This window comes from Sarcophilus harrisii, chromosome 3, assembly GCF_902635505.1.
Source record: "Sarcophilus harrisii chromosome 3, mSarHar1.11, whole genome shotgun sequence".
Lineage (NCBI taxonomy): Eukaryota > Metazoa > Chordata > Mammalia > Dasyuromorphia > Dasyuridae > Sarcophilus > Sarcophilus harrisii.
The window spans coordinates 550,525,015-550,552,904 of NC_045428.1; the positions used below are offsets into that span (position 1 = coordinate 550,525,015).

The 27,890-nt window shown below is 39.8% G+C and overlaps 1 protein-coding gene across 4 annotated transcripts; it reads left to right on the top strand.

Annotated features, from left to right (window-relative positions):
• Nucleotides 1-35: 35 nt before the first annotated feature.
• On the top strand, nt 36-27,582 carry LOC100917940 (zinc finger and SCAN domain-containing protein 20). Of its 4 annotated transcripts, none has more exons than XM_023500258.2 (8): nt 36-199; nt 10,560-10,747; nt 11,240-11,316; nt 11,604-11,685; nt 13,449-14,135; nt 20,531-21,226; nt 24,115-24,564; nt 25,652-27,582. In XM_023500258.2, the coding sequence occupies exons 2-8, from the start codon at nt 10,717-10,719 to the stop codon at nt 26,503-26,505; spliced, it is 2,877 nt and encodes a 958-aa protein (XP_023356026.1). In that variant the 5' UTR covers nt 36-199; nt 10,560-10,716; the 3' UTR covers nt 26,506-27,582. The 4 variants fall into 4 exon arrangements, with proteins under 4 accessions (XP_023356026.1, XP_031818225.1, XP_031818224.1 ...); XM_031962365.1 differs by lacking the exon at nt 36-199 and adding an exon at nt 6,727-7,573; XM_031962364.1 differs by lacking the exon at nt 36-199 and having other exon boundaries at nt 8,129-10,747.
• Nucleotides 27,583-27,890: the final 308 nt, after the last annotated feature.

Sequence of the window (27,890 nt, forward strand, 5' to 3'; positions counted from 1 at the left end):
TTGGCGCAAGTCAGGCCCTAAACTGGACGCGAGGGACCCTGGGAGTTGTAGTCCAGAGTATCGCCCATCTCCGGGGAGAGAAGCGGCACAAGGACCTGGAGTCCCAGTGTTCCCCGCGCGTGGAGCCCTCGGAGGCTTCCGATTTGAGCCGAGTCGAAAAGCTAACCGGGCATCTGGACAGACCGCTGGGTCGGGGCCGGTGAGTTGGGGGCGGGGCGGGGGCGCTTTATTCCCCCAGCCGGACTGGGACGAATGTCCTGGACCGCCGCTGCCGCTTTGGACGAAGAGGTGCTCGAGGCCCGGGAACCGGAGCAGACCCCGAAGCGGCCCATTTTACAGCTGGGAAGACTGAAGCTCATGGGAACTCCGACTGCACCTTCAGCGCTCAGACCCGGCAGGGACCGCAAAGGCCATCTGATCCAACCCTCCCCCCTTTTGCCGTCGGGCAAACTGAGTCCCAAGAGGCGAAGAGACAGCCACCCAAGTTATGCCTCGCATAGAGGGAACTCGAACCCGGGTCCTCCGACTCCCAAATCCAGGGCCCATAGATGACACTTTACCCCCTTACTCACTTTTCTCCTGGCTCTTAATGTTTGTTACGTGTTGGGAGAAACTGCCCCCAAACAGTGGGAGGAGAACTGGATCGGGAGTGTGGGGATCGCGGTTCGAATTCTTTTTCCCCTTTGTCCTTTACCTTCAGGACGGTCCAAAAGCCCTTAACAAATACTAATAGATAGCACTGACATACCTCCTGAGAAATGCTATTTGGCCCCACTATCCTGGGAGTCGGCAGTTATTGTCTCTATTTTACCGTGGAGAAGTAGACAGATTGGGTGCTTATCCCGGGTCAAGCTTCCAAGGTCCGATCCGAACTGGTGGTGGTCTTGCCTCCAGTGCTCTGTCCACTGCACCTTCAGCCAGTGCTTGTTGAATTTCGGCTTCGTATCCGTGCGACCTTCCCAAACCTTTTCCCTTCTCCGTATTTCATGTTCTTCAGCTGTAAATTGAGACTTTTTCCTGTCCGCACAAGGTCTCCGCTTCTTCCCACGGTAGGCTTCTGAGAAATGCTTATTAAATGAATGAGTGGATCGGCATGGAGTAGTGAAAAGCTTTTGTATAGATACTAATACAAAATATCTAAATTAAGGGAGAGTCCTGCCCGGATCCCTTTCTGCTTACTGAGCTCATGATTTCGCCCTCTATAAATTAAAAATATAGAACCTTAATACACATACACACACAACAACAACCTTCTACTTTATTAAACGGACTAAAGCCATGTTCCCAGAATTCCCTCATTCATTCTTTAAATCTTAGCATCATAACGCATTCTCTTTCTCTCAAAAGTAACCCTTATTCCTTTTTAGTTTGTAACATAGCCTTGGGAGTTACCTAGAATGCTACAATTTATTTGTGGTCAGGCTCTCTGCCTATTATGCCAATTTCACTCTTTGCTAAAACTAATCTTTCATCCTTTTTATCTCTTCCAGGACCTTGTGTCAACTAACATTCCCTCTCTTTCTTTCTTCCTAACATTCCCTCTCTTTCTTTCTTCTTAACTTTCCCTTTTTATTTCTTTTTTCTTTCTTCTTTTTTCCCTTTATTTCTTCAATTCTCTCTTCCTTCTTCCCTTCCTGCCTCCTTCATTCTCTATGACTCTCCTTCCTTCCCTCTCTCCTTTGTTTCACATTGAATCTTCCCTCCACTGGCTCCTTCCCATCTATTCATTCAACAAGCAATCATGTTCAGGTCTTCCAGTTCTTAAAAACAATCTTTCATTAACCCTTCTAATGAATTCAGCCATTAACACCCATTTCTTCTTCCTCCCAGACCAAGCTTTCTGAGGGAAATAAAATTCTAACTCTTTTTTCTTATCCCCATTCTATTCTGAGCTTTTTGCAATCTGGTTTCTGTCTCCACTCTTCTGAAGGTCACTAGTGACCTAAATACCAAATTCAGTGACTTTTTTTCAATCATTATCCTTGACTCTCTGAAGAATTTAACATTGTTCACCACTTCCTTCCTAATAGATTCTCTTTCCTCCGTTAGCTTTTCACACTGCTACTTCCCAATCCCTGCTGATTTATTGTTCTCTACCCTTTAATATTTCCCGAATTTCCACCCTTGGTTCTTTTCTTTCTACATTCCCTTGGTAAGCTAATTAGCTATCAAGGCTTCAATTATCAGATCTATGAAAAGGACTTCTAAATTTTTATCTCCAGCTTTGTGAATTCTACAGCTACATCTGAAACTGCCTAGATAAAATCTCCACTTGCATATCCTTCTGGTATCTCAAACTATGTAAAGTCCAGCTGCTTCTCATCTTTACCCCCAAAAGTTGTAATTACTTCTTGTTTCACTATTTCTGTCAATGATTCCACAGTTTACCTAGACCCCCAAATATAAAACCTTAGTGTTCTAATATCAGTATCTAATATCAGATATCTAATATATAATTACAGAGTTGACCTCATATCAGTAGATAAGAGCTGACTTCAGGAGTAGAAAGATCATGGATTCTAGTTGGCTCTTTAACCTTAGACAGTCATTCAAACCTCTTAGTGCTTTAGGCAGTCCTCTAAGACTAAAAGATGCAGAAAAAGTGCCAGCCTGAACTGGTACTTGGGAGTTTCTTAACCAGAAGTTCTCTACAGCTAACAAATCACAGTTCTTGTCTCTTATCTCTATGTAATCAGCTACTTGCCAAATCCTGTTGATGCTACTTCTTCATTATCTCTTTATCCATCCCTCCTTATTTCCATTACCAGAATTTTATCATAGAACTCCCCATTACCCCTCAGCTATTAGCTTCTAAGGGATCATAGAATATATAATCTTAGATCTGAAGGGACTTTGGAAATCATCTCTTTTAAACCACTCTTGAATAACTTTCCCATCAAGTGATACTCTATTGTCCACTGGAAATGTGTTCAATGAGTTTCTTATCACAGCTCATTTCCCTTTAGGGTAACTTTGATTATAGGACAGTTTTTCCTTTTATCTAACTGAAATCAGCCTCTCTTCCATTCACACCCCTTAGATCCTATTTTAATTCTGAAATCCAAGCAGAACGTTTGAAAGCACTTATCCTGGGCTCCCTTTTTCTTCTCCAGATCAAACAATTTTTGCTTCTTCTCTTTTTAACTACCTACTCCTCTCTATGACTTCCTCCCTTCCCTGTTACTAGTGTAGTTTTCAATGCCATTTCTATACTAATGCATAAATCTGATCATATCATTTTGGTGCTCCAAAACCTACTAATGTCCTAGAAGATCAGGTTTAGACTTCATATCCTGACATTCAAAAACATCCATTCTCTGCCACCATCTTATTTCATATCATTTCCCATGTTCTCAGGATGCCAAACCAAATACTCTCATGTCCTGTCCATTCTTGCCTCCAAACCTTTGCTGGGACTTGCCTTCCTGTCCCACATTGCCTCTTAGATTTTTAGCTCTCCTTTAAAGTCTGATGCCACTTCCTCCAGAAGGCATTCTTTGATTTTTCTCACCCCTGTAGGTAATACCTTTTCCTCCATTAAACCTCACACAGCATTTTGCTTATACCTATCTTATCTAATTATGGTGTGTTATTTAATATTGGTGCTGCTTATGCTATACAATATAGATTGTAATCTTGAAGAGAATATGGTTCATGTCTTATCTTTGTATTTCTTCCAATTTAGAATATAATGCTTAACGCTAGGAATCACTTGATTAGTTTTTTGTTGAAGCAAATTTGGATTGAATTTTTCTGTTCTGCAGATATAAAATGAAAATTGTTTTATGTCCAACAGGGAGACTGCAGTTTTTTCCTCTCTGGTGGGTGGTTCAGAAGATGGATCTGCCGACATACTTCATTATGTCTCTTTCTCTTCTCCCTGTTTTACCCCCTTTTACTCCAACTCTTCTTCAATCAAGCATTATCTTTATCCTCACTCAAACCTTTGACCCTCACACTAGTCTGTCACCTTGTTCTTCTGTTTATTTTTGTAAATTAGATTCTGGTTATGTAAGTTTTTCATTTCATGTAAAATGAAATATGAAAGATTTTTAAATGAAATATAGCTCTCAGCCAAAGTGCTATCTTCCGTCTACTTTCCACCACACTTCCACATGCTATCTCTGTCTGAACCCTGGGCAATGGAACCTTGGTTTTTCCTCTGTAAAATGGGGATAATATAGCATTTACCTTATAGGGCTGTTGTGAAGGTCAGATGAGAGAATATGCATAAAGCATTTTGTACTCCTTAAAGTGCTCTATAAATGTCAACTGCTTATATTATTACTTGAAAAACCTGTCTCCCAATTGTCCCAGCTCTCACTCTTTCCTATAAGGATTCTCTTTATCATAGTTTAATGTCACCCTCATATTAAGATTTTCCTGCAGTGCTCAGTTGTCCTCAGAGCAAATTAGAATACCTAATACATCCTGGAACTTAAAGGCCCCTCTGTTAATTTAATGCTCTTACTTACTACAAGCCCTTGATTTATAGTATTCAATTTTTTCCCTTTCCTTTTGCTTCTGACTCTCTCTGCCCAGCGTACCCAAGCTAACCCTTGTCCCCATTCAGCTTCTTTCCTGAGACCTTCTCTGCAGTTTAATGACCTGACTCCAATTACTCCCATGCTCTTTGCGCTTACTTCCCACACTTGCAATTATGTCTCTACAGACATAGTTGCTATGTATATCTATTTGTGTACCATGTGCAGTTCATATCTATTGTGTGTACAGGGATGATAATGGCACTATCTACCCTCAAAGGGTTGTTGTGAGGAGTGTCTTACAAATGTTAAAGAGCTACAGAAACATGAATGACTATTACTGTTAGTTTACTTGTGCTTATGCAGTGTGTGTTTGTCTCTGTTTTATCACCCTCTACTAAATCACAAGTGCTTTGAGGATAGAAACTATGGATCTCTATTATCCCTAGGATACTTTTAATAATCTTTTAGTATTGGTATTATTTGTTTTTATATTACCTTCATTTCCCAATATAATACTCTTTTTCCCTCACAGAAAGCCATCTTATTATAATAATAACAATGGCTAGCATTTATAAACCATTTGCTCTGGGCCAAGCACTGAGCTAAATGCTTTAAAAATATTCTCTCCTTTGAAAAGAGAGGTAGGTGCTATTATTATCACTATTTTTACAGATGAGGAAACTGAGGCAGAGATTTTAATGAGTTGCCCAGGGTCATGAAGCTAGCAAGTATCTGAGACCTAGCTCTCTATCTCCTAAATTGCCTAGCAGAGGAGGAATAAAAGTACAACAAAACTATTAATCACATTAACTAAGATACATTCCTAGGCTGTGTTCTAGGAGAAGGTACATTCAGACATTTCTTTGGGGTCAAGTTTAGTCATAATTATTTCTTTTTATGTTATTATAATCAATGGTGATATTGTATTACTGGCTTTTCTTCCTTTTATATCAGCCTATATGAGTTTTCCTAAGCTTCTCTGTATTTTTAAAATCATCATTTCTTACATCTATTAATATTCTATTACATTCATCTGTCAGAACTTGTTTAGCTTTTCACCAATTGATGAGCATCTTCTATTCTTTAATACTACAAAAAGAGCTGTTATAAATGTTTTGGTATATTTGACATTTGGGGGGTATGTCTTGCAGTGAGTAGTGGCAAAGGTTCAATTTTTAGTGAAATTAGATAGTTTAGTTATTTTCTTAGTATAATCTCAAATTGCTTTCCAGAATAGTTGGACCAATCACAGCCCCACCAGCAATATATTAGTGGCCCTACTTTTTCATAATTCCTCCAGCATTGACAGTGTCCACCTTTTGTCCTTTTTGCCAATTTGCTGGGTATGAGGTCAAACCTCAAAATTGTTTTGATTTGCCTCTCTCTTACTGACTCGGAGCAGTTCTTCATATATAGCTGTTACTAATTCACTATGCTTCTTTTGAGAACTGTTCATTCCTTCTAACTACTTAAGATGTACTTTTCTTATGTATCCTCAGGATAACTGAATAGACTGGGCTATTCTTATGGTTCATAGCTTTTCAACTTCATATGGTTCAAAGCTTTTCAACTTTCTTTGGCAAGAAAGTCAAATCTTCCAAGAAGAGATAAGTGAAGGCATCTTTGGAACTCACTCACCAAGTCAGTTCAATAAGCACTTATTAAAACACCTGCTGTGTGCCAGGCACTGCAGACACAGTCTCTGTTTCATTTAATATCTCAAAAACTTAAATTCTCCAGGTGAGAAACAACATGTACATAGACAGTTAAATACAAAATGATTTGTTTCATCCAGTGGGGAAGCATTAACAATTGGAAAAATCAGGAAAGATACCTTGAAAGAGGCAGCATGTAAGCTGATCCTTGAAAGAGTAAAGTCTTCCAGGATGAAAGAGAAGATTCTGGACATGAGGGATAGTCTGTGCAGTGACACATGAGGGGAGGATGAAATATCACATGCAGAGAACAGCAAAGTAGGGCAGTTCTTCTCAAATACCTTTTTTTCAGCACACAATTTCAGAACTATATATATATATAATGTTTTGAGATCTATCTACATGGGTAGAACACCTAGGTGACACAAGAGATAGAGCACTGGACGTGGAGTCAGGAAGATATGTTCAAATTTGGTATCAGACATTTACTAGCTGTGTGATACTGGACAAATTAATTCTGTTTGCTTCAGTTTCCTCATCTATCAAATGTGCTGGAGAAGAAAATGGCAAACCATTCTAGTCTCTGCCAAGAAAACCCCTAAAATGGGATCAAAAACCATCAGACATGACTGAAAAACAACTGAACAACAACTATATTTACATAGATATGCTGTATATTCTATCCTACTAGTCTTTGATACTTTAAATAATATTGAATCTGTTTTCAAATTATTTTCAAATACTCTATTTGTATGTTTTATCAAAGTATATTACTATGTATTCATTTGCTACAAATGTAATAAATACAGGGCAAATAATTTGTACCAAACACAGACAAACTCTTGAGGGACCTGGTAATTAGGTTTCTGTTTTCCTGTTTTTTCTCCTACTCAGTCCTCTCTCTCTCTCTTGCCTCTCCCCATTGCGTCCTTCCCCCTCCTGCCCCAGCCATGTCTTCCAGGAGCAGCTCCAAGTAAATTTTTTCAGACACATAGAGATGTGAACTCTAGGATTCATGCCTGCAAGATTGATCCCCCCAAACAAACAATGTCTGCTGTTCTTGCCCCATCATATCAAGAGGAGTTCCTGTTAGTAAAACTGGAGGAGGATTCCTTCTTGGATCAGGACCCTCATCTCTGGGGATATGATCTTCACTGTGAAGCCCCCTACCAGCAATTCTGGCAGCTCCAGTACGAAGAGTTCACTCAGCCTCAGGAAGTGCTCTTCCGACTCCAAGAGCTCTGCTCTTTGTGGCTGAAGCCAGAGAAACGGACAAAGGAACAGATTCTGGAGCTCCTGGTCCTGGAGCAGTTCCTGAGTATTTTGCCAGAGATGTTGCAGACCTGGATGTAGGATCATCCCAAGAACATCGAGGAGGTAGTGACCTTAGTGAAGGCTTGGCAGAATGACCCCAGGAGATCAGCTCAGCGGGTGAGAGCAACATGGTGTAATGGACAGAGCATTGCTCTGGGAAGTGGGAGATATGGATGCCAATCCCAGCACAACTCAAGCCAGCTGGGCAAGGCACTCCATCTCTGTGCTCAGTTTCTTCAACTGTAATGAAGATGCTGAGTCTGTCCTCAGAGGGTTGTTCTGAATATAACATGGGAGAAGATACGGCAACAATTAGAAAATAAATTCAAGGTAGTATTTTTAGGGAAGAATGCAATTGTGCAATAGGTGGGGCAATAGAAAATCTTAGCATTTTCCTTCTCTCTCTCTCTCTCTCTCTCTCTCTCTCTCTCTCTCTCTGTATCCCATATTCTGCCAGAGCCACCATCCTAAATCTAAGAATCTCAATGAAGTCCCTTCCCACAAGCTCTACTTGCTTTTGTGCCTCATACCTCATAGGTATTTAATTAGGGCTTGGTTTATTTGAAAACTCAGGAGGATCTGAGTTCAAGTCTGGCCTCAGACACTTAACACTCCCTAACTGTGTGACCCTGGGCAAATCACTTAACCCCAATTGTCTCAGCAAAAAAAAAAAAAAAGAAAGAAAGAAAAAAAGAAAACTAAGGATAATGAAAAGAAGGCTAAATTTGAATTCAAACTCTGGTTCTTCTAAGTAGGCCTCATTTTCTTTGTAAAATGAATGTTCTTAAACATCTGCTAGGTATAGAGTGAATGGCTTGAGCTAGATGACTTTTAGAGACTCAGTATTATATCTGTAATTTCTGACTTTTTTCCATTCTTATCTTTCCCTCATTGCCTATTGGGAAATTCTGAGCTACAGATTTTTAACGGTCAACATATGCTTTGTTCTTTTAGAATTGTCTCAGCCAAAATGAATTTGGGTATTTTATGCTGTAGAGATCAATGAGATCCCAGCCTTTGCTATTCCTTCTGAAAGAAGGGTTTCAGATTTCTTGGAAAGACACACTTTGGGTCCTCTGTATATCTGAATGGTACTTAAGAATAATTGAGTCCTTAATTTATATTACACTTCATATAAATGACATATGCCTGAATCCAAAAGAAATCTCATATATGTTTTAGAGTTACTAGATTAGCAGATTTGGTCTTATCCCCTTGCTTTAGTTTCCTATAGTTACAAATATAGACCAAGGTGTATAAAAGGACTGGGAGCAACTCTAGATAATCCTTATTTGAAAGTGACATTCCAGGAGGCATGTTCAATCTTGAGATTATGAGACAATGGTGCAGGAAGAGCCAACTTTAGAAGGTTCCCCAAAGGGTTAATGGATTGTTGCTTCTTTTCTGTCTAAACCATTCCTTTGACTGACAAGTTTGGATCTGTTTCATTCTATCTCCTCTAGCTCTACCATTGCAGAAACCAAAGTATCCAGAACGGCTCCGTAGTAATCCTGTTATCTGTAGCGTGTTCCCAACAAAGGTTAATCCCGGCCACTCCAGGACAGATTCTCAGTTCTGACCACCTTCAGAGCATTTCTAGACTGACCTTATGAAGGGAAGAGATGGGGTCTCACCAAACCTATGACATGTAGCAGTGTCTTGGGTACCAATTGTAGTCAAGGTTTATACATGAAGTGCCTTCTTGGGAGAGATCTGCATCATCAAAATTGTTTAAGATTTCATGCCATAGCCAAGGAGTAACTCTCCCCCGCCCCCCAACTCAGCCCTTACCAGCATGATAAGGTCATAAGCCTCCTGCTTCAAGACCCTTCACAGTCAGGCCCAGGCTACTTTTCTTGGGCTTATCTACTCTTTACATATGTCTTATACTCCAACCAAAATGGTCAGTGTAATGTCCCCTTAATCGTGCTTTAAAAGACCCAGCCCAGAATACCTAAGACCTCCCCTCTAACTATCCAAATAGCCATTCTTCAACACCCACTTCTGATCTTACACCTTCAAGTCTTCCTTGACTGTCCCAGCTGGATGTATATCATTTTTCTCCTCTCTCATGACACCCTGTTCATAGAGTAAGTGCTTTATAAGAATTTTTTTAAAGTTCAGTTTAATTGACATTTGGTAGTCCAATAGGGTGCTCCAGTGATGGGGGTAAAACATGGAAAGGAAGGATGATAATGTGGGGTCACTGTGTGTCTCAGGAGACGAAAGCATTAAAAAGTGATGAGGATATTATAAAAAATGGTAATATTAAAGAAATATTCTCTCTTTTTGTAATTTTGATTTGAGCTGGTATACAAAATTTTGTTTGGGTTCTACATACTTATTAGGATAGTCTTTTATTGCAATATATCTTATTAAAGGGATGTTTATGATGACATTTTCAGATTTTGAGGTGTTTTTCCTAGAAAGTCATATTTCTCTTCTCAACATGATTCAACATCCATAAAGCTATTAATTATTAAAGAGCAACCTCACCAGTGTGTCCAAAATGGATTGACTTTAGCCCTGCTTCCAAATCCCAGGAGAAAAATTTCCATTGGGAATGATTTAATAAGAATTTTTAATTACCTTATTACTGGTCAGGAAAAACTTGATTTTAGGGCACTTGCCTATCCTAGTCCTGGTTTCTCTGTTTTTAAAAGCTATAGAGGACAAATTGCTCTCCTCAGAATGAAATAGATTTGATCATAGAGGCAGTGTGGTGCAGTGGACAGATCTTTAGACTTGAGGTCTGAAGATCTGGGTTTGAGTACCAGTTCTGCTACTTAGCCATGGTGCAACCTGGGCAAGGCATTTAGCATCCCCAAGACTTGGTATCCTCATCTGTAGAATGGGAACAAGAATTGTCACTGCCTATCTTCCAGGACCATTGTGGATATTGAGTGAGTGAGGTAACAACAGGTAAAGTGGTATATGTCAGCTGTAAAGTGCTGGGCAGGTGATTACATCCAACATCATTGCCACTTTAATTATTCTTCTGTCTCCTTATGGGAGTTTTCACTTTGATTTTACCAAGAATCCCCTGACCACAAGAGATTCCTTGATGGGAAGGTGCTACCGCCAGATCATCTTTTGTATACAGGGACAAGGAAGTGCTATCTGAATTACCAGCATCCTTGGGTACAGCACAGGAGTCATGAAGCTTCCAGTTAGGTTCAGCAGAGATCAAGCCAGAGAGAACCTCCCAGGAAAAAGGAATACAGAGCCCCTACTGGGAACCCCTGGAGCAACTGAGCCCTATGGAGGAGCCCAAGCCCCTGCACAAGAGTGGTGAGAAGCAGAGAATGTATTCTAAAATGGCTTGGGGAGGAGCCTATGGTAGCAAGAAGGATCCATGGTTTGGAGAAGTGATGGGACTAGGGAAGAAGTGCTGAGGGGGAGTCTAGCTTTTCTGCTAAATAGCATCATACAAGACGAGGCTACCTTTGCTGCTATGAGTAATTACCCCTCATAGATGATTGGCTTTTTTTTGTCCTGGCACTCTGAAGATGGGCTCTCCCTTTCAATTTTCACAGAGAGAATCAGCACAACCAGACTTTGGGAAGCAATGAGCTCCAGATCGGGATAACCATCTGATGCATAGAGCACATCAGTTTTGGTCAAGCACATAAAGTCATTGAAACCAAAGTACAATAAGACCAAGTAGAGTCATATCCATATTAGCTACAAGGATAGTCTTAATTGGATACAAAGCAGCAGATGCTCAGAATTGATGTGTCCAATAATATAACTGGAATTTAAATAGCTCCTTTTTCTTCTTAGACAGCCTAACTTCTCTTCCTAAAGCCCTTCCTAAAATGAGGAACATTGGTAACTGCAAGATGGTAGCTGAATCCCAGGTAAGCTGTGATTTGCCTTTTTTCCCCTGAAATGTTTGTACTTTGGAGACTAGACCCATCCTTGACAGTTCTCCTATTCACTCATTTTTAAGACTCCTCCAAATGTAATACTGTTTCCCTAGACGATCTTCCATCCTACCAATTATTTTTCCTGAATTCCTCCCTTTGGACCTCAAGCTCTTCCTATTGTTTAATCAGGCAATATGAAACTCCTGTGAATTCTGAGTCCTGACTGAGAGTTGTATGGATTGGTGACACTTAAGGATATGCCCTTATATCTCTCACAGAAAGCCCCAGGCCATGGAAATCCTGCTCAGGACTTCCAGGAGGACATCAAGGAAGACAATTGTAGGAATGAGCCCTTACTGGGTAAGAACTTGTTTCTCTCATAAAGGAGGAGTTTTCAGGTGTCTACAACTCATAATTCCCTGAGACTTCTGAGGGTGTCCACCTCCCTGAGACCAGTGCCTTGTGAAGGATTAAAGTGAGTGGCTTTTGGTTTTCAATGTCTGTAATAGACTGGAAAGGCTCTCCAAATACCCTTCAAGCTTGTTCTTTGCCCTTAAAATCACTCTATTTCCCCCTGTTTAAATTCTTCTTAGAGGTACATTTCACAGACTTCTGAGTTTTCATATCTTTAAGTCCTTCCTTTTCTGTTTGGTCCCGATTTCCTTTTTTAAAAGTGTCTTACTCTAGGCACAGACAAAAAAATGAGAAAAAAGAGCAAAGTAAAATAGTTTTGAACTCAACATATTCTTTAACTCTACCCAGTGAAATTGTAATACAAGCTTATTTTGTTGGTGCCCTGTTCCTTCTCTATTAAAATCCTGTCTCACAATGCTGTAGACAGGGTTCTAGACTTTTGAAAACTACCAGTAAAATACAAATTCTGGTTGGTATCAGGTATAGATTAGGTGCTACACTAGGTACCTGCTTTCTGAGGCTCACATGGTAGGTAGACTCATCATTAGAAAGTTAACTGCTTGTCATTGTATTCTTTGGTCCACATCCACAGATAAAGACCATCTGTTTGAGTTTAAAGAGGTTGAAATGTGCATCTCTGCAAGACAAAACCGCCAACTGGAAGTAAGAAATGCCTGCTCTGAACTGCTTCTAACTAAATTGACTCTTTCTAGCAGAGGATCCTGACAACCTTGTCCAACTCAAATGGTGAAATGATGTAACTTTGTCTCCCCTGGAACCAGTAATAGCAGAGGGGAGGGCTAGAAACTTGGATCCATACCCCAGATCCCGCTGCTTCTTAGCAATGTAACCAAGGACAAGTCAGTTCTTTCTAAGATTTAATTTCCTTATTTATAAAATGAAACCTTTGGACCAAATGAGCTTTAAGTACTCTTCCAGTTTTGACTTTCTATAATTCCTTGAATTGCTTGTGATCCCCTGCGTTTAAGCAGTACCTTTTAATAGTTGATTAGCTTTCTTTGTTCTTTGTAAATTAAAAGTTTGTGCATTCTTGTGCTCTTGAAAGGAGTTCTCTGATGAACAAAAGACATGAATTTTTTTTTTTGAGGCAGTTGGGGGTTAAGTGGCTTGCACTGGTTCACACAGCTAGGAAGTGTTAAAATGACTGAAGTCTGATGTACTCTGGTCCTCCTGACTTCAGGGCTGGTATTCTATCCACTACATCATCTAACTGCCACAAGACTTGAATTTCTTAAAGATGTCTTTGGACTTCTCCTTATAACTTAAATCAATTTTTTAACTCCTGACAAATCATTTCCTACCTAGCATATTTTCTTAAGCTAATTTTTAGTTTTGTCTCTGCCAAAGGCCAGCTTTGTGACCTTATGCAAAGTTAGTGAATCTTTCTGGTTCCTAGTTTCCTCATCTATAAAATGTGGTCATTACATCATTCCCACAATCCTTTATGGCCTGAGTATTCTGTTTATCTCTTCTCCCCAGGGTGAGACTCTGAGCTCATACAAATCTATGAAACTCTCACTGTGACCAAATTACTAAATTTCCTTATTCCCCTCTTCCAATGATTTGAAGATCTCACTGTGGTCTCTTGGTCATTCCCTAGGAATCTCCCTCTCATATCCCACTGAACTCCAAGAGCCGTTTTATAATGATCATATATTGTCATGTCTCGTTTGCTTTCTTACGAGCAGAGTTTCCAGTTCTCAAGACCAAGGGATCTTTGCCATTAGAGCAAGGAAGGGATCCATGGGACTCAGATCTCCAGGGCTCTAAAGAAACAGAGAGACAAAGAGATTTCCACACAAGTGGAGAACAAATAAGTTCTGGCCCAGCATTTGCCAGGAAAGAAGTCAAAAGCTGGGAGGAGGAGCAGAAACAGTGTAATGGAACAGACACGAAAGTTTCTGGAGTCCTCTGGAGCTACGAGGAAACCATGACATTTCTTTCAATCCTTGGTGAAGCTCAGTTCTCAAAAACTCTCCAATCCCATCACCGAAACCGCCAAGTATATAGAGCAGTAGCTGAACGGCTGTGGGAACAAGGTTTCCTGCGGACAGTGGAGCAATGTCGCTCTCGGTTCAGAAACCTCCAGATGAGTTATCGAAAAGCAAAGACTGGCAAAGCCCCTGAGTCCTGTGCCTTCTTTGGAGAGATGGCCACCCTACTGAGTACCCACACCTCCACTTCCTGTCCTGACACCTTGGGAGAAACCTGGGCTCCATCTCAACAAAGGGACAGCAACGTTGAAACTGAAGAACCAGAGAACAGAGAGCATGAGGAGGGGAGAGAGGACTGTGATGAGGATGAAATGATCAGCAAGGAATTGACCCATCAAGACAAGGTGCCAAACTCCCAAGATCCATTCTCTAGCTGCTACGGTAAGGATCTCATAAAAATGCCTTCTGTCCAGCATCAGCACAAAGAGGAGTTTGTTTCTTTTTTTGCCTGTGATGTTGTGACACTTTCTTTGTGTTTTAGTGGCCCCTATTTGGTAATAGTTCTTGTCATTTCCCTCCCTCACAGGGAGTTATGGGAATGTATTTTTTACCTATCCATGGCCAGATTACTCAAAGAAAATAAATGTCAATAGCCAAATTCTTCATGGTAGTATCATTGATTTGAGATTATTGAGGGCAAAAGATAAAGGGAAGAACACTGTAATATTCCTGAGATAAACATTGACAATAATACAAAAAAGTTTCTTCTGTAAAGTCCACTCCTATCTACCCAAAATTCAAATTATCCATTTCACAAATTCTGTTTTTCAGTGAATTGGTATCTTTTTCATGTTTATTTTGTAAGAAGTTATATGCTTTTTCCATTTCACTAAGTCTGTTTTGTAGGGAGTTACATGCTTTTCCCATTTCATCAAATCTATTTTTTAAGGAGTTTTCTTCAGATAATTTATTTTTCCCTTTCCATCCCCTCTTGCAGAAATCTCATTTCCTTTCCCCATTTTCTTCTAACTCTCTTTTAAGATCCTTTTTGAAACCTTCCAAGAAAACCTTGTGAAATGGGGACCAGCTCATATTTCCTTGGGGCTTCATCTGGAGTTGATTTGCCTTTAGGAACCTCAGCAGGATTTGAGGTCTGTTCTTCTCTCTCTCCATACAAGCTGTCTATGGTGAGAGTTCTTTTTGCTTTTTTGCTCATTTTTTAAAGGATTAAGGTCTGCAAAGAGCAGCAGCTGCTTTAGTTTCCCTTGGGACAGTTCTGCTGAGTGACTTCTGGTGCTAGATAATTGTGGCCAGGTCCCATGTTCTTCTAGGGGTCAGGGACTTACAATTTGCGTTTTGCTTGCAACCAGGACAGAGTAGCCTAAGAACCTCACAGAAGATTCCCCAGTGTGCAGACACAGCAACACTTTGGCTTGCTGCCCCAGCTCCTTGCCCCAGGCTCCCTACACTGCAGTCTGGGTTCTGCTCACTGTCCCCCGCCTGATTGAAACAGACCTGTTCTGAACCCCTTCCAGAGTATCTTCTGGAAATGTGTTGTACTCCAAATATTTGTGGGTTCTGTCACTCCAAAACCAGTTCAATGGCTTAATCTGCTGTTGGTTTGAGAAGTCAGAGGAGGTCACAGAAAGTCATGTCTGCTTTCTACCATCTTGGCTCTACTCCTCCAAAATTCAAATTGTCAGATATACATAAAGGACTGAATTTATTATTTAATGATTCTGTCCAGTAATAATCAATGTACATAATTATGATCAAGCAGTATTGCAAGATCCTGAGCTTTCAAAGAGATTTTACCATAGTATTGTATGGGGCAATACAGATAGAGAGCAGAATGCCAGACTTGCAGTCAGGAGAAGCTTTGTTTCACATGCAGCCTCTGATGCATATTCATTGAGTAAACACAGATAAGTCATTTACCTTCTCCTGACTCTAGTTTCTAGTAAAAATGGAGATAATATTCCCTGGAGTATCCACCTTACAAGGTTGTTGTGGTGATCAGATGAATAAATGTGTATATAAATGTGCTTTGCAAATGCCAGTTTTCTATGAAGTCAATTATATTTTTAGTGTTACTAGGCATGTTTTATTAAATTCTAATTCATTAATTGCATTGACCCACACGTGGCATATAACTCAATTATTCAGTACTTTAAAAGACCTCTATTCCCTAAGCATTCTGGATAAACAAGTATTTCCTGATGGTTTAGTTTATCATACTGGCCTGAGCCAGATTATCTATGGCTGCTATTTGGTCAGATATTGTCTCAGTCATCCACCAAGGGAACACTGTGAAAATGGCCTCTTTCCTGAATCCAATCAGATAATCAGTCTTTTGTTCACCTAATTATCTTGGCTGTAGTACATATTTTATCAACATGTGTTGACTGGTTTGTCTAAAAGTTGTGGTAGAAACATAAAGTCTTAAATCAAGAAGGGATACTTAAGGCCAGATCCTGTCCAAAGCATAAATCTGCTCTACAATATCACCAAGATCATTCATCCTCTGCTTGAATGCCTTTCAGGAATAGAACCTTACTACTTCCCTAAACAATCTGCTCCATTCTTAAACTGTTTTAACAGTTAATAAATTTTTCTTCCTTCTATTAAGCCAAATTATGCTTCTCTATAACTTGCTGTGATCCCTCTGGAACCAAGCAAAATAAGTCTGCCTCTCTTCCCCCATTTCCTTATCTCAATCTCAGGTCTTCTCCAAGTGAAACATCCCTGATTCCTTCAACCTAGTCAAAGTACAGCATGTATATGTCACAGATGTGGTGTGATCAGTATAGAATCATAGAATACTGGACTTGGAAGCAATTCAAAGATCATTCAATCCTCCTATCTTTACTCAAACATGAATTCCTTCCTGACTTTCTTCTTCCTCAACCTAGAAGCTTTCTATTTATGTTGCTAAATCTCATAATCTTATTGATTTGGGTCCTATCTCTGATGGTATATAATACCACATATCAATACCTTCTCATCCTTTGTGATTCTTCGTCTATCAAAGATGTATCTAATATACAAGAGTCCCTTCTCTGGGTCTTTTAATAATCCATGAAGATGGTGCAGTTCTCAGGATATCCCATCACCCTCTCTAACTATATGACCAGCCCACATCTCTTTCTGATCTTCTATTTTCTGGTTGATGACTTTCATATTGGTCCTTATGTGCAAGTTCAAGCTTATTAATATGCTTTATCCTATTTTCATTAATATTATAGGTTGGATCCTAATATCACTTGTATTTTTTATTATATTAGCTACTACTTAGACTGAGAACATACTGCATGTCATTGAATGTCAATAAGCCTGAAAACTTTCATCAAACCTCCGAGTCTTTTGTAACTTGAGCTGTCAAGCCCTGTCTTCATCCTCAATTTGTTCATTTGACCTTTTTTATCCAAAGACTTGAAATATGGCAGGAATACATATAATTTTATTAGATTAAACCATTTTCCCAGACTATTTTTCAGAGCTTTTGGGAATCTGATTTTGTCAATGTGTAGTTATGTCTTTCAGCTTCATCTACAACCATTTATACCTTTATCTAAATCATTGATAAAAGGTGGTAGCCAAAACTATACCAAGGACAAAACCCTCAAGCAAGATCCTAGAAATCCTATTCCTGCTTAGCACTAATTGATTTTTTTTCCCCTGAGGCAATTGGGGTTAAGTGTTTTGTCCAGGGTCACATAGTCAGAAAGTGTTAAGTGTCTGAGGTCACATTTGAACTCAGGTCTTCCTGACTTCAGGGCTGGTGCTCTATCCACCTAGCTGCCCCTTAATCAACATTCTTTTGTTCTAATTGTTCAGTAAATTACAAATCAACCTGACTTTCCATCTTGTCCTTTAGTATATGGTGAGACTTTGACAAAAACTTCCTCTAAAGCTCATCCCCAGAATTTCACACTGCAAAAAAATGGAAATAAAAGACCTTAGAGTCAAGCTGATTGTTTATGCACAAAGCTTTGTATGTGTCTTCTCGTCTTGGACCTAAGCCTTCTCTTAAGTTTTAGAATCAGAGCATAAAATATGAGATAGTTCCTATTCACCATTCCAGCCATAACTCCTCTATGATGTAACCTCATTAAGGGAACATTGGGTTCAGTCATAAAGGAGAAAGGAAAAAAGAAGCATTTGTTGAGATGGCATGGTTGGGTGGAGAGCATATGAGGTATTAAGAAGCCTGAGTTCTAAAAAATAATTAATAATTTTTAAAATAGAAACCTGAGTTCTTTTTTTTACTTTTAATAGTTTTATTTTTCCAAATACAAGGAGATAATTTTCAACGTTCATTTTTCTAAGACTTTGTATACTAAATTTTTCTCTCTTCCTCCTTTACCTCCCTATTCACCAAAACAGCAAACAATCTGATATAGGTTAAATATGGGCAATGCTTTTAAACAAATGTTATGTAAGAAAAATCAAGCCAAAAGGGGGAAAAATCACAAATAAAAAAAGATGAAAATACTATGAAAAGCCTGAGTTCTCAACTTTCTGGGTCACTAGGCAAATCACTGTATTTCCCTGGCCCCAGTTTTTGCATATCCTTCAGTTCTAGCATTCCCAGATTCTTGGAACTATGACAAAAGACAATGTGCCAGTGGGAGAAAAAAGTATGGATGTTATTGTGAGATCTTTAGGTGCTGACTTATCAATCACTAAACATTTTAAAAGTACTCACTGGGGCAGTTAGGTAGTGCAGTAGATAGAGCACCAGCCCTTTAGTCAGGAGGATCTGACCTCGGACACTTAACACTTCCTAGCTGTGTGATTCTGGGCAAGCCACTTAACCCCAATTGCCTTGGGGGGGGAGGACTCTTAGGCCAAGACCTATGCTAATCACTGGGGATACAAAAAGAGTCAATACAAATATGGAATTATATTTAAAAGAATTGCACATATATAATGTATATCAGATTATTTGCTGTCTTGGGTGGGGGAGGGGAAAAGAGGAAAATTTGGAAGTCTTAAAAAGTCTTATAAAAATGAAGGTTGAAATGATCTTTACATATATTTGGAAAATTAAACATTATTGAAAATAAAAAACAAAAAAGAAAAAAAAAAGAGTCCTAGATAGTTCTTGCCCCAGTGAATATGAGAACTAGTTTCCAGGCAGGCTTCTTTGCCCACCACTTTCCACATGGTTCCACTGACAGTACAGATATCCTGCATGTTTACCTCAATTAGTCATATTCCTTACCAAGAGTCAGCTCTGATTGCTGTGTGTGTGTGTGACAGAGAGAGAGAGAGAGAGAGAGAGAGAGAGAGAGAGAGAGAGAGAGAGAGAGAGAGAGAGAGAGAGATAGTTTTGTTAACCAGAGAATGAGTTTATTCTGGATAATAATGTAATGCATAGAACACTGGCTTGGGAATCAGAAAACGAGGTCTAGTTCCTGGTCTGCTATAAACTAAGTGACTTTCAGGAAATCCTTTTGTTTCTCTGGATCTTAGTTTCTTCTGTAGAATGATGAGGGTAGACCTCCAGTAGTCCTTTCTGATTCTCTCATTCTAATGATTCTGCATGATAGGGTCATTGTTATCAGGAAGTTTGCAGCCCTGCAAAGTCTCCTATTTGGAGAAATGGGAATATTTAGATGTCCTATACAAAGTGTACCTGAGAGATGAGGAGATGATAAAAATAATAATAGCTAGCATTTGTATATGTTTATTATATTTATTTTTTAACAAATCTGTAAGGTAAGTGCTATTGTTTTGCCCATTACATATAAGGAAACGGAGGCAGACAGAGGTTAATTGATTTGTCCAGAGCCATATAATCAGTAAGTATCTGCAGCAGGATTTGAACTCAGGTCTTTTTAACCAGTATGCTAGTGACTGTGATACCCCAGAAAGCTCTGTCAAGTATCTTTTGGCAGATCAATAAATTTAACACTCCAGAGGCTCTGTAATTGCATCGATGCAGGTGTTCTCTCCATTGATGCATATCACAATCCATCCTATTGCCCAGCCATTCTATATGATTTTCATCCATGTCTTTCCAACTTTTTACAAATAACAATAAAATGTAGGAGATGATAAATATATAAAAGAAGCATAAAATACAAGGAGAAATTGCTTTGAACTGGGAAAATCAGGAAAGGTTTCAGGGATGTCATTTGAAGAATAAGTCATATATCAGAAAAGACTGGGGTAGGGAGCAGAATAAACAAAGGCACGGAGATAGGTAATCCTAGGATATGTTTGAGGGATAAATTGGAGTGTAAATTAATATAAAGGAGAGAAATGTGAGTAGTGTGAGATAAGGTTCTGAGAGAGTATAAAGATTGCCTTAAATCTAGTCTATATCAGTCTATGTAACAAAAGCAGTATATGTTAGGGGATGGGGGAAGTGAGGGGAGGGAAAGGGAGAGCTAAATATCACTTTGAATGACCAAGGTTCAGGAGCCTTTTGAAGAGTCTTGAAAGATGGGTAGAATTTAGGCTAGGGAGAGGAATACAAGCCCTTAGAAGGGAGACTCCTAAACCCCCTCTGCACCAACCCATGGCCTGGGCCTTTTTATGCACAACACAGACAGAATTTTTATGTTCTCCTCCAGAGAAACCATAGTCTTTGCATAGTACAGACTGCAAATTGTTCTGAGTTTCTATCTATCCATGAACGGTTATCTTTTCATTTTCCCTAAATTGTTAAATCAGCAAGGACAAAGTTAAAAAAAAAACCCAAATATTCTCTGGGCAGGCAATCTTACACATAGTAGACACTTAGAATTTTTTTTTTTTTATTGAATCAGTTACCAATACCAGTAATAATGTCTGCTATTTATTTCCTTCTCTATTGGCCACTCCAGATCCTAAATCCAAAGTGGCCCATCAAGAAGAGCCAGGGAAAGCTTCTTGGAATTCAGATCTCCATAGACCGGAGGAAAGAGAAAACAGCAAAGATTCCCACCCCAATAAGGATAAAGGAAAACCTTGGGAGGCTTCAGCAAAGAAAGAAATAAAAGGCTGGGCGGACCAGGAACTGGGCAATGCAGAGGACGAGAAATATGCAGGTGTACACTGGAGCTATGAAGAAACCAAGGTTTTTCTGGCAATTCTCAGTGAGGCTTCATTTTCTGAAAAACTCCGGACCTGTCACAGAAACAGCCAAGTTTACCGTGCCATTGCCGAGAGGCTGCAGGAACATGGCTTTCTCCGGACCCTAGAGCAGTGTCGATATAGATTCAAAAACCTCCAGACCAGCTACCGGAAAGCAAGAACCAGCTACCCCCCAGGGACCTGTCCCTTCTACGAAGAAATAGCAGCCCTGATGCATTCCCGAACTGCCATTGAACCAACTTGTGCTATGAAGGAAATCATCTGTCCCCTAGGAAGTATGAATGGAGACTCTGACTCCCAGGGACAGGAGCCAGAGAGCTGGGAACATGAGAACCCTGGAAAGGTGGCCACAGGCAAAGACTGTGAAAAGAAAGAAATGGGCCTTCAGATGTTCACCCAGGAGCCCAAAGATCCCAGGGCCACATCCCTTTTCCAGAATCGAACAGGTAAGGATTTCTTAGTAAGGAGGCCTTGGTACCGCCTCTAAAAAAAATGAAAAATGATCTAAGGCATAGAGTATCAGCATGTTCTAATCCTGTTAGAAACAATAAATTGCTCTTTTATTTAGAGAAATTTTACAAAGTTAAGGGAAAACTGTTAGATGTTTATAAAGAAGGTACTAAAGAAGGCAGAGACTGTATAAGTAACAAACAAGCTGGATGACAGGATTTTGAAAGGTTTTTAATAGGTTTAATTAGGTCAAATCTAGTAACATGAAGTAACATGAAAGCAAATGTAAATTTATATGTAAGATTCCAAAAATCTTCTTAAGTATGTATAAGATGGGGAATGAATGGCTAAATAGTCATTTATCTAACAAGGATCTGGGGGTTCTATTGGGTTACAAGTTAAATGTGTGTAAAGATTATTTTATGGTAGCTGGAAAAATGCATTCTTAAACCAAATTAAAGAAAGTATGATGTCCAGTACTAGGATAACAATAGTCCCATCTGTCAAGACCGCATTTTTTTCATTTCTGGGCACCAACTTTTAGGAAGCACACTGATGAGGTGAAACGTGTATAGAAAAAGGCAACCAGGACAGTGAAGGGTCTAAAATTTCATGCCATAGAAGAACTGATTGAAAAACTGAAAAACAGAGAAGACAAGACAGGATGAATATGGCATCTGTGTTTAAGTTCTTAAAAGACTGTTACATGTAAAAGAGATTACACTTGCCCTGCTTGGTCCCAAGGGGGTAGATAATGTTTCCAAGAGGTAGATTTAAGCTTGATATAAGGGAGAAACTTCTGGCAATGAACTCTCCAAAAGTGGAATGAGCTACTCCTTGGGGTTATGCATTTCCCTTCCCTGGAGGTTTTCAGGCAAAAACTAGATAATCACTTATCAGATACAAGGTAGAGAAAATGTTTGTTAAAGTAAAGATAGGGTTAGATAGCCTACCTGTCTCTTCTTACTGTGAGATTCTGCACTCCTGGTGTGGGAACATTGTAGAAATCAGGACCTCGGTTCAGTAGGCAGAATTGACCAGAGAGCTCTCCCCAGGCATAAGCATAATTTTTCATTATAATGTATTATTATTACTCCCCTGATCTTTTCTTACTTTGGGGGAACTAAAGTAGTAGCATAACAGGTTCCCCTTTCAATATGATACCACTGTTTAGGGTGGTTCAGTATTAGGGTAAAATTTCTACTCAGGGTTGGAATTTTCTTTTCTTTTTTTTTAATTGCACTTAATAGTATTTTTTCCTATGACATGTAAAATAGTTTCAACATTCATTTTTTGTAAGATTTTGAGTTCCATATTTTTCTCTCTCCCTACCTTCCCTCTCCCCTCAAGACAGTCAGCAATCTGATATAGATTGTAAATATGTAAAATCATGTTAAATAGTTCCACATTAGTCATGTTGTAAAAAGAAAAAAGAATCAGAATAAAATGGAAAACCAAAAGAAAAGAAAAAAACAACAAAAGTGAAAATAGTATGTTTCAATCTACATTCAGACTCCATAGTTCTTTCTCTGGATGTGGACAGCATTTTCTATCACAAGTCTTTTGGAATTGTCTTATATCATTGCATTGCTGAGAAGAACTAAGTCTGTCATAATTCATCATCACACACAATGTTGTTGTTACTGCGTACAATCTTTCCCTGGTTCTTCTCACTTCACTAAACATTAGTTCATGTAAGTCTTTCCAGGTTTTTCTGAAATCTGCTTGCTCATCATTTCTTATAGAACATTATATTCATATAACTTGTTAAGCCATTCCTCATTTGATGCACATCCCCACAATTTCAAGTTCTTTGCAGGGCTGGGATTTTCAGAGCAAACCATAGAAACCGTCAGATCCACCCCAGACACAAAGGTGGAAAGAGAACATTATCAGGAAAATAAATGGTATTCACTTTTGACCTGGACAGAATCCTTGCAGTTGTTGGAACTACTGTAAGAGAGTACTGGGTACTCACTAAGCCTTTGCTGGAATAGCTTAACTATCTGCCATTATATTGTACCCCCACCTGGAGAGCTGGCAGAGCCCCCTACCTTAGTTTTATGTATGAATGAGTTTCTGCCTAGACCACTTTTCTTTAATATATAATTGGGTGGAGTTATAATGTACAACTGTGAAATGTTTATCTCCAAAAGGTAGTTTAATCCTTTTGATTTGCTTAGACAGAGGAAGTCTAATTATCACTCCTGACTAGTAGAACTGGACCTTCACTGGGCAATGTGACAGATCTTTACCTCAGAGAGATCATTGTGAGCTGTTAAAAAAAGAAAACCAAAATATGGAAAAAATGGAATGTGTATCAAAGGGCCCAGAGAATCCAGAGCATGCCAGATGGGGTTTAACAGCCACACACTCCATTTTTCTTTTTCGTTCCTTCCCAATATAAACAGCTGGCTAACTTCCTGGGGAAGGAAGCTTCCCATTGGTGGAGAAGTCCCTCATGGACATAGAGCCTGGATTGGCCTCTCGGTGCACATTTACTAAGTGCCAGGCAACATCCTTTGGACTCTTGTTTCAATCTATAGAACAACTTGATGAGACACCAGTCATGCACCAAAAACCCTACTTACCTGGTAGTTTGGGCACTTTGTAGTTGCTGTTACCAAAGTCATTTAATCAATGGTTCATTCATCGAACCTGCTGGGCCAGGTTCCCTCTGGTCTGGATGCTAAAATAAGTGAGATCCTTGTATGCCTTCAAGTAGCTTCCCACCTAAGAGATTAGATCAGGTCACAGGTGTGACCAAAGCACAGGGAGAAAATTAAAAGGTCCTAAACAGGGTACAGAGCTCCAGGGAAAACTTTAGTCCTGTATGTTTCCTCTTAGTGAAACTTTTCCTTTAAATTCTTTCTTCCTATGTCAGGTGTGCACTGGGGCTATGAGGAAACCAAGGCTTTCCTGGCAATTCTTAGTGAATCTCAGTTTTATGAAAAGCTCCGGACTCACCACCCCAACCGGCAGGTGTATCGGGCTATTGCTGAGCGCTTGCATGAGAGGGGCTTCCTGCGGACTCTGGAGCAGTGTCGGACCAAGTTCAATAGCCTGCAGACAAGCTACAGGAAGGCAGGGAGCAAGCACGCCCCAGAGACCTGTGCGTTCTACAAGGACATGGATGCTCTGGTGAATGCCCACACAGCGGTAGTGAAGAAGGAAGCACAGCAGCCCCGGCAGGCAGGCAGCAGTGCCGACCCTGCAGAGCAGGAGCCAGGTAGTTGGCACAGCGAGGAGATGCTGGAAGACTGTGACAGTGATGAAGCAACTATCAGAGAAGCCAAGAATCCTGGGGTCCCTGCTCTATTCCAACTCTCAGCTGGTAAGATAAGTTTCATTTTTCATTGGAATATGGCCTTCCCCTTCCATTTTCACCCCACAACCCATGGGCCTTATCCAGGGGGGATCTATCTAGTTTAGTAACAAGTGCATGAGACAAGAAGGTCAGAGATTTGGGTTCATTTCCATCCATATGTTAAAATTGATTAACTAAATTAATCGATGCACTTTTTTTTTTTTTTTGGTTTGCTATTTGCTTAGCATTGAGCAAAGCACTTTGAGTAGGATCTTATGAAAAGATATATAAAATGATCCCTTCTCTCAAGGAACTAACAGCATAGTTGAGGAAAATTAGAAAATATGAAACAATAGAAAATATAATTGGGAGGATAAGACTAAGGTCCTAGCTTTGCCATTATCTAGTTAAATGACCAGCTGGTACCTCAAGTTCACCTTTACATGCCAGATTAAAAAAAAAAAAACAAACTTCCCTAATTCCATGTCTATAGCTAAAGTGATAACTTGTATATTATCTAATAAAAATGTTATGAGAATTCACAGGAGAAGAAAGTGAATGAGACCTCAAATGGTCGGCAGGGAGATTTGACGAACAAAAAAGTGGCAGCAATGGTGGCTAGAATGCTAAACTCTCAGCAAATCACTTAAGTGCCATGAACCTTCAGCTGGAAAATGAGGATAATAATGTCTATAGTGCCGATCTCCCAGAATTATTGTAAAGCTCAAATAAGTGTGCACCTGACAATCTTGGAAGTATTGTATCAGACAATAACTCAAAGGATGGAATTGTAAAGGGGGAATTTGGCTCTTTGGGCTAGGAAAATATGAGTAAGGTTTGGAGAAGGAGCAGTGCATAGGAGGAGGAGACTAGTGAGAAAAGCCTGAAACTACATGGTTTTGAGCACACTTTTTTAGGTTTTTTTTTCTGTCCTCATGTGCAAAATGGCTACTTTAATATCAAATCCTTATTTGCATATATATTCATAAAACCTAAAAATGGGTTTTATGAATCTAGCTGAAATGTGTAATTGGATGTCAACTTCCCCTTCTCCTATTGTCTTCCGTAACTTTTTGGGTTAGTTGAAATCATCCATTTTTGTTGTTTTCCTCAGAGTTGAGGATCCAGAGTGAGAGCAAAGAAAAGACTCAGAGAAAGAACATTTCTGAAAAAAGGCAACCCCAAGAATCAGAAGCAGATGGAACTCGGCTTCTTAACTGGGGGAAAAACTGTGAAAATGAGTACAAACCAGAGAGTCCACGGGAGAGACAATTAGGAGAAAAACAAGGAAAAATGACTGCCAAAGAGGATTTTAAAAATCCAAGAGGGCAAAAAGGATGCTCTGAAGAAGGAAAGCCATACAAATGCCTTGAATGTGAGAAAAGTTTCAATTGGCGGTCACACCTGATCACACATCAGAGAATACATACAGGAGAAAAACCCTATAAGTGTCCTGAATGTGGAAAAAGTTTCAGTTGGAGGTCACACCTCAATACCCACCTGAGAATCCATACAGGAGAGAAGCCCTATAAGTGTCTAGAATGTGGAAAGAACTTCAGTGATGGAGCCGGCCTAACCGCGCACCGGAGAATCCACACAGGAGAGAAGCCCTACCAGTGTGAAGTGTGTGGCAAGAGCTTCAGGCTCAGCCCCAGTCTGGTTGTGCACCAGCGGATCCACACAGGGGAGAAGCCCTACAGGTGTAGTGACTGTGGAAAAAGCTTCAACAACAGCTCACATTTCAGTGCCCACTGGCGGACCCACACGGGCGAGAAGCCTCACGAGTGCCCTGAGTGTGGGAAGAGCTTCAGTAAGGGTGCTGCACTCCACAAACACCAGAGAGTGCACATGAGGGAAAAGCTTCCACTGCAGCCCAGGATCAACTCTACATCAGGAAACCTATGGGGGAAGAATTCTGTAAATATACTAGGTTTGGGGAGATCTCCTAACAGGGATGACTGCTTCTGATCTGCTCTGGTTTTGTTCAGGAAGAGTACTGAGCTCTGATGGAGTGGGAAGAGCACTGGGTTCAAATTCCAGTTCTGCCATAACTAATTATGTGATCGTAGGCTGATCATTTCCTCCCTTGGGGCCTATACATCTATAAATGTCAGAGTTGGATAATAAGGTCCTTTCTTTCCCAATACCCAGTGATTGTAACTTGGTTTTTCTTTCCATTTTGGAAGAGTCTCTTGTGTCAGAAGCTAGACTCACCAATAGGGATTTAAAATTAGGAATATCTAAATTCTCTTCCTAGCTGTGCCTTTACCTCACTGCATGCAGTTCACCCTTCCCATGTGCCTCAATTTTACCATTGACAAAATGGGGGAAGAGTAATCCTGATCTCCCCAAACAACATGGTTTGGTTTTTTGTACTTCCTCCCAGAAAGAGAACCTTGTACACTCAACACCTCCAAGTCTGAAATTGTCTTTCCTCTTACCTTGGGTTTTTCAGTGCCTCCATCCCAGAAAAGTATTTCACTACCACTGGGATGGAACCATTAAACTTTGGAATTCAGAGTATCTAGTTTCAGGGGGAAGTCAGGAAAGAACACTAGAGAGGATTTGATAATTCTGAGTATTTTTCACTTGTATGAATGAGCACATATAAAATGTGAAAGAACTGGTTAAGAGTTATGTGCAGGTCACTCTTCCTTTTCCTCCTCCTCCCACCCCCTCTCTTCCTCTCTTCCCCTTTCTCTCTTCCTCTTCCCTTCCCCCCCCCTCACCTTTTTTCCCTTCTCCCCTCCCCCTCTTTCTGTCTCTGTCTGTTTGTCTGTCTCTCTCTGTCTCTCTCCTCCCATTGCTTCTAAGTCTTTTTGCTTGGAGTTTTCAACACTGGAATTGTAAGGACAAATGTAGGTTAATAAATGGAGCTTCAGGGTTTGGTCTGAATGTATAAAGAAACATCTTATGCCGAGATATGGGAAATGTAAAAAGTGAAATTTATTTCCTTCTTCATATTAACTTTAAAGAATGCCTTAGACTATGGTGAATGTACTGCCTGTTCCTTTTGTTATATTAATAAAATTGAATTTATTGCTCTGTGTGGTTCTAATGATATCAATTATAGAGTTAAGAATTTAGATAGCATTCTATGATTGTGAGAAAATTGTAAAAATGCAGATGCTTTGGTTGGCAAGCCTCCATCTCTTGACTTCTAAGATCTCTTCCAGTTCTGAATCTATGATCTGGTGATTCCAAGTATGTTTGAGGGGAGAAAGTCAGTCTTACGTAATAGCCAGATTTCTACAGTGTTTTTACAGCTGTACCATCTGGAATTTTCTTCTCAAATCAAGCTCACATCTCTCTAAGGCAACATTGGCAGTACTTGTAAATTGCCAACAGTGTCT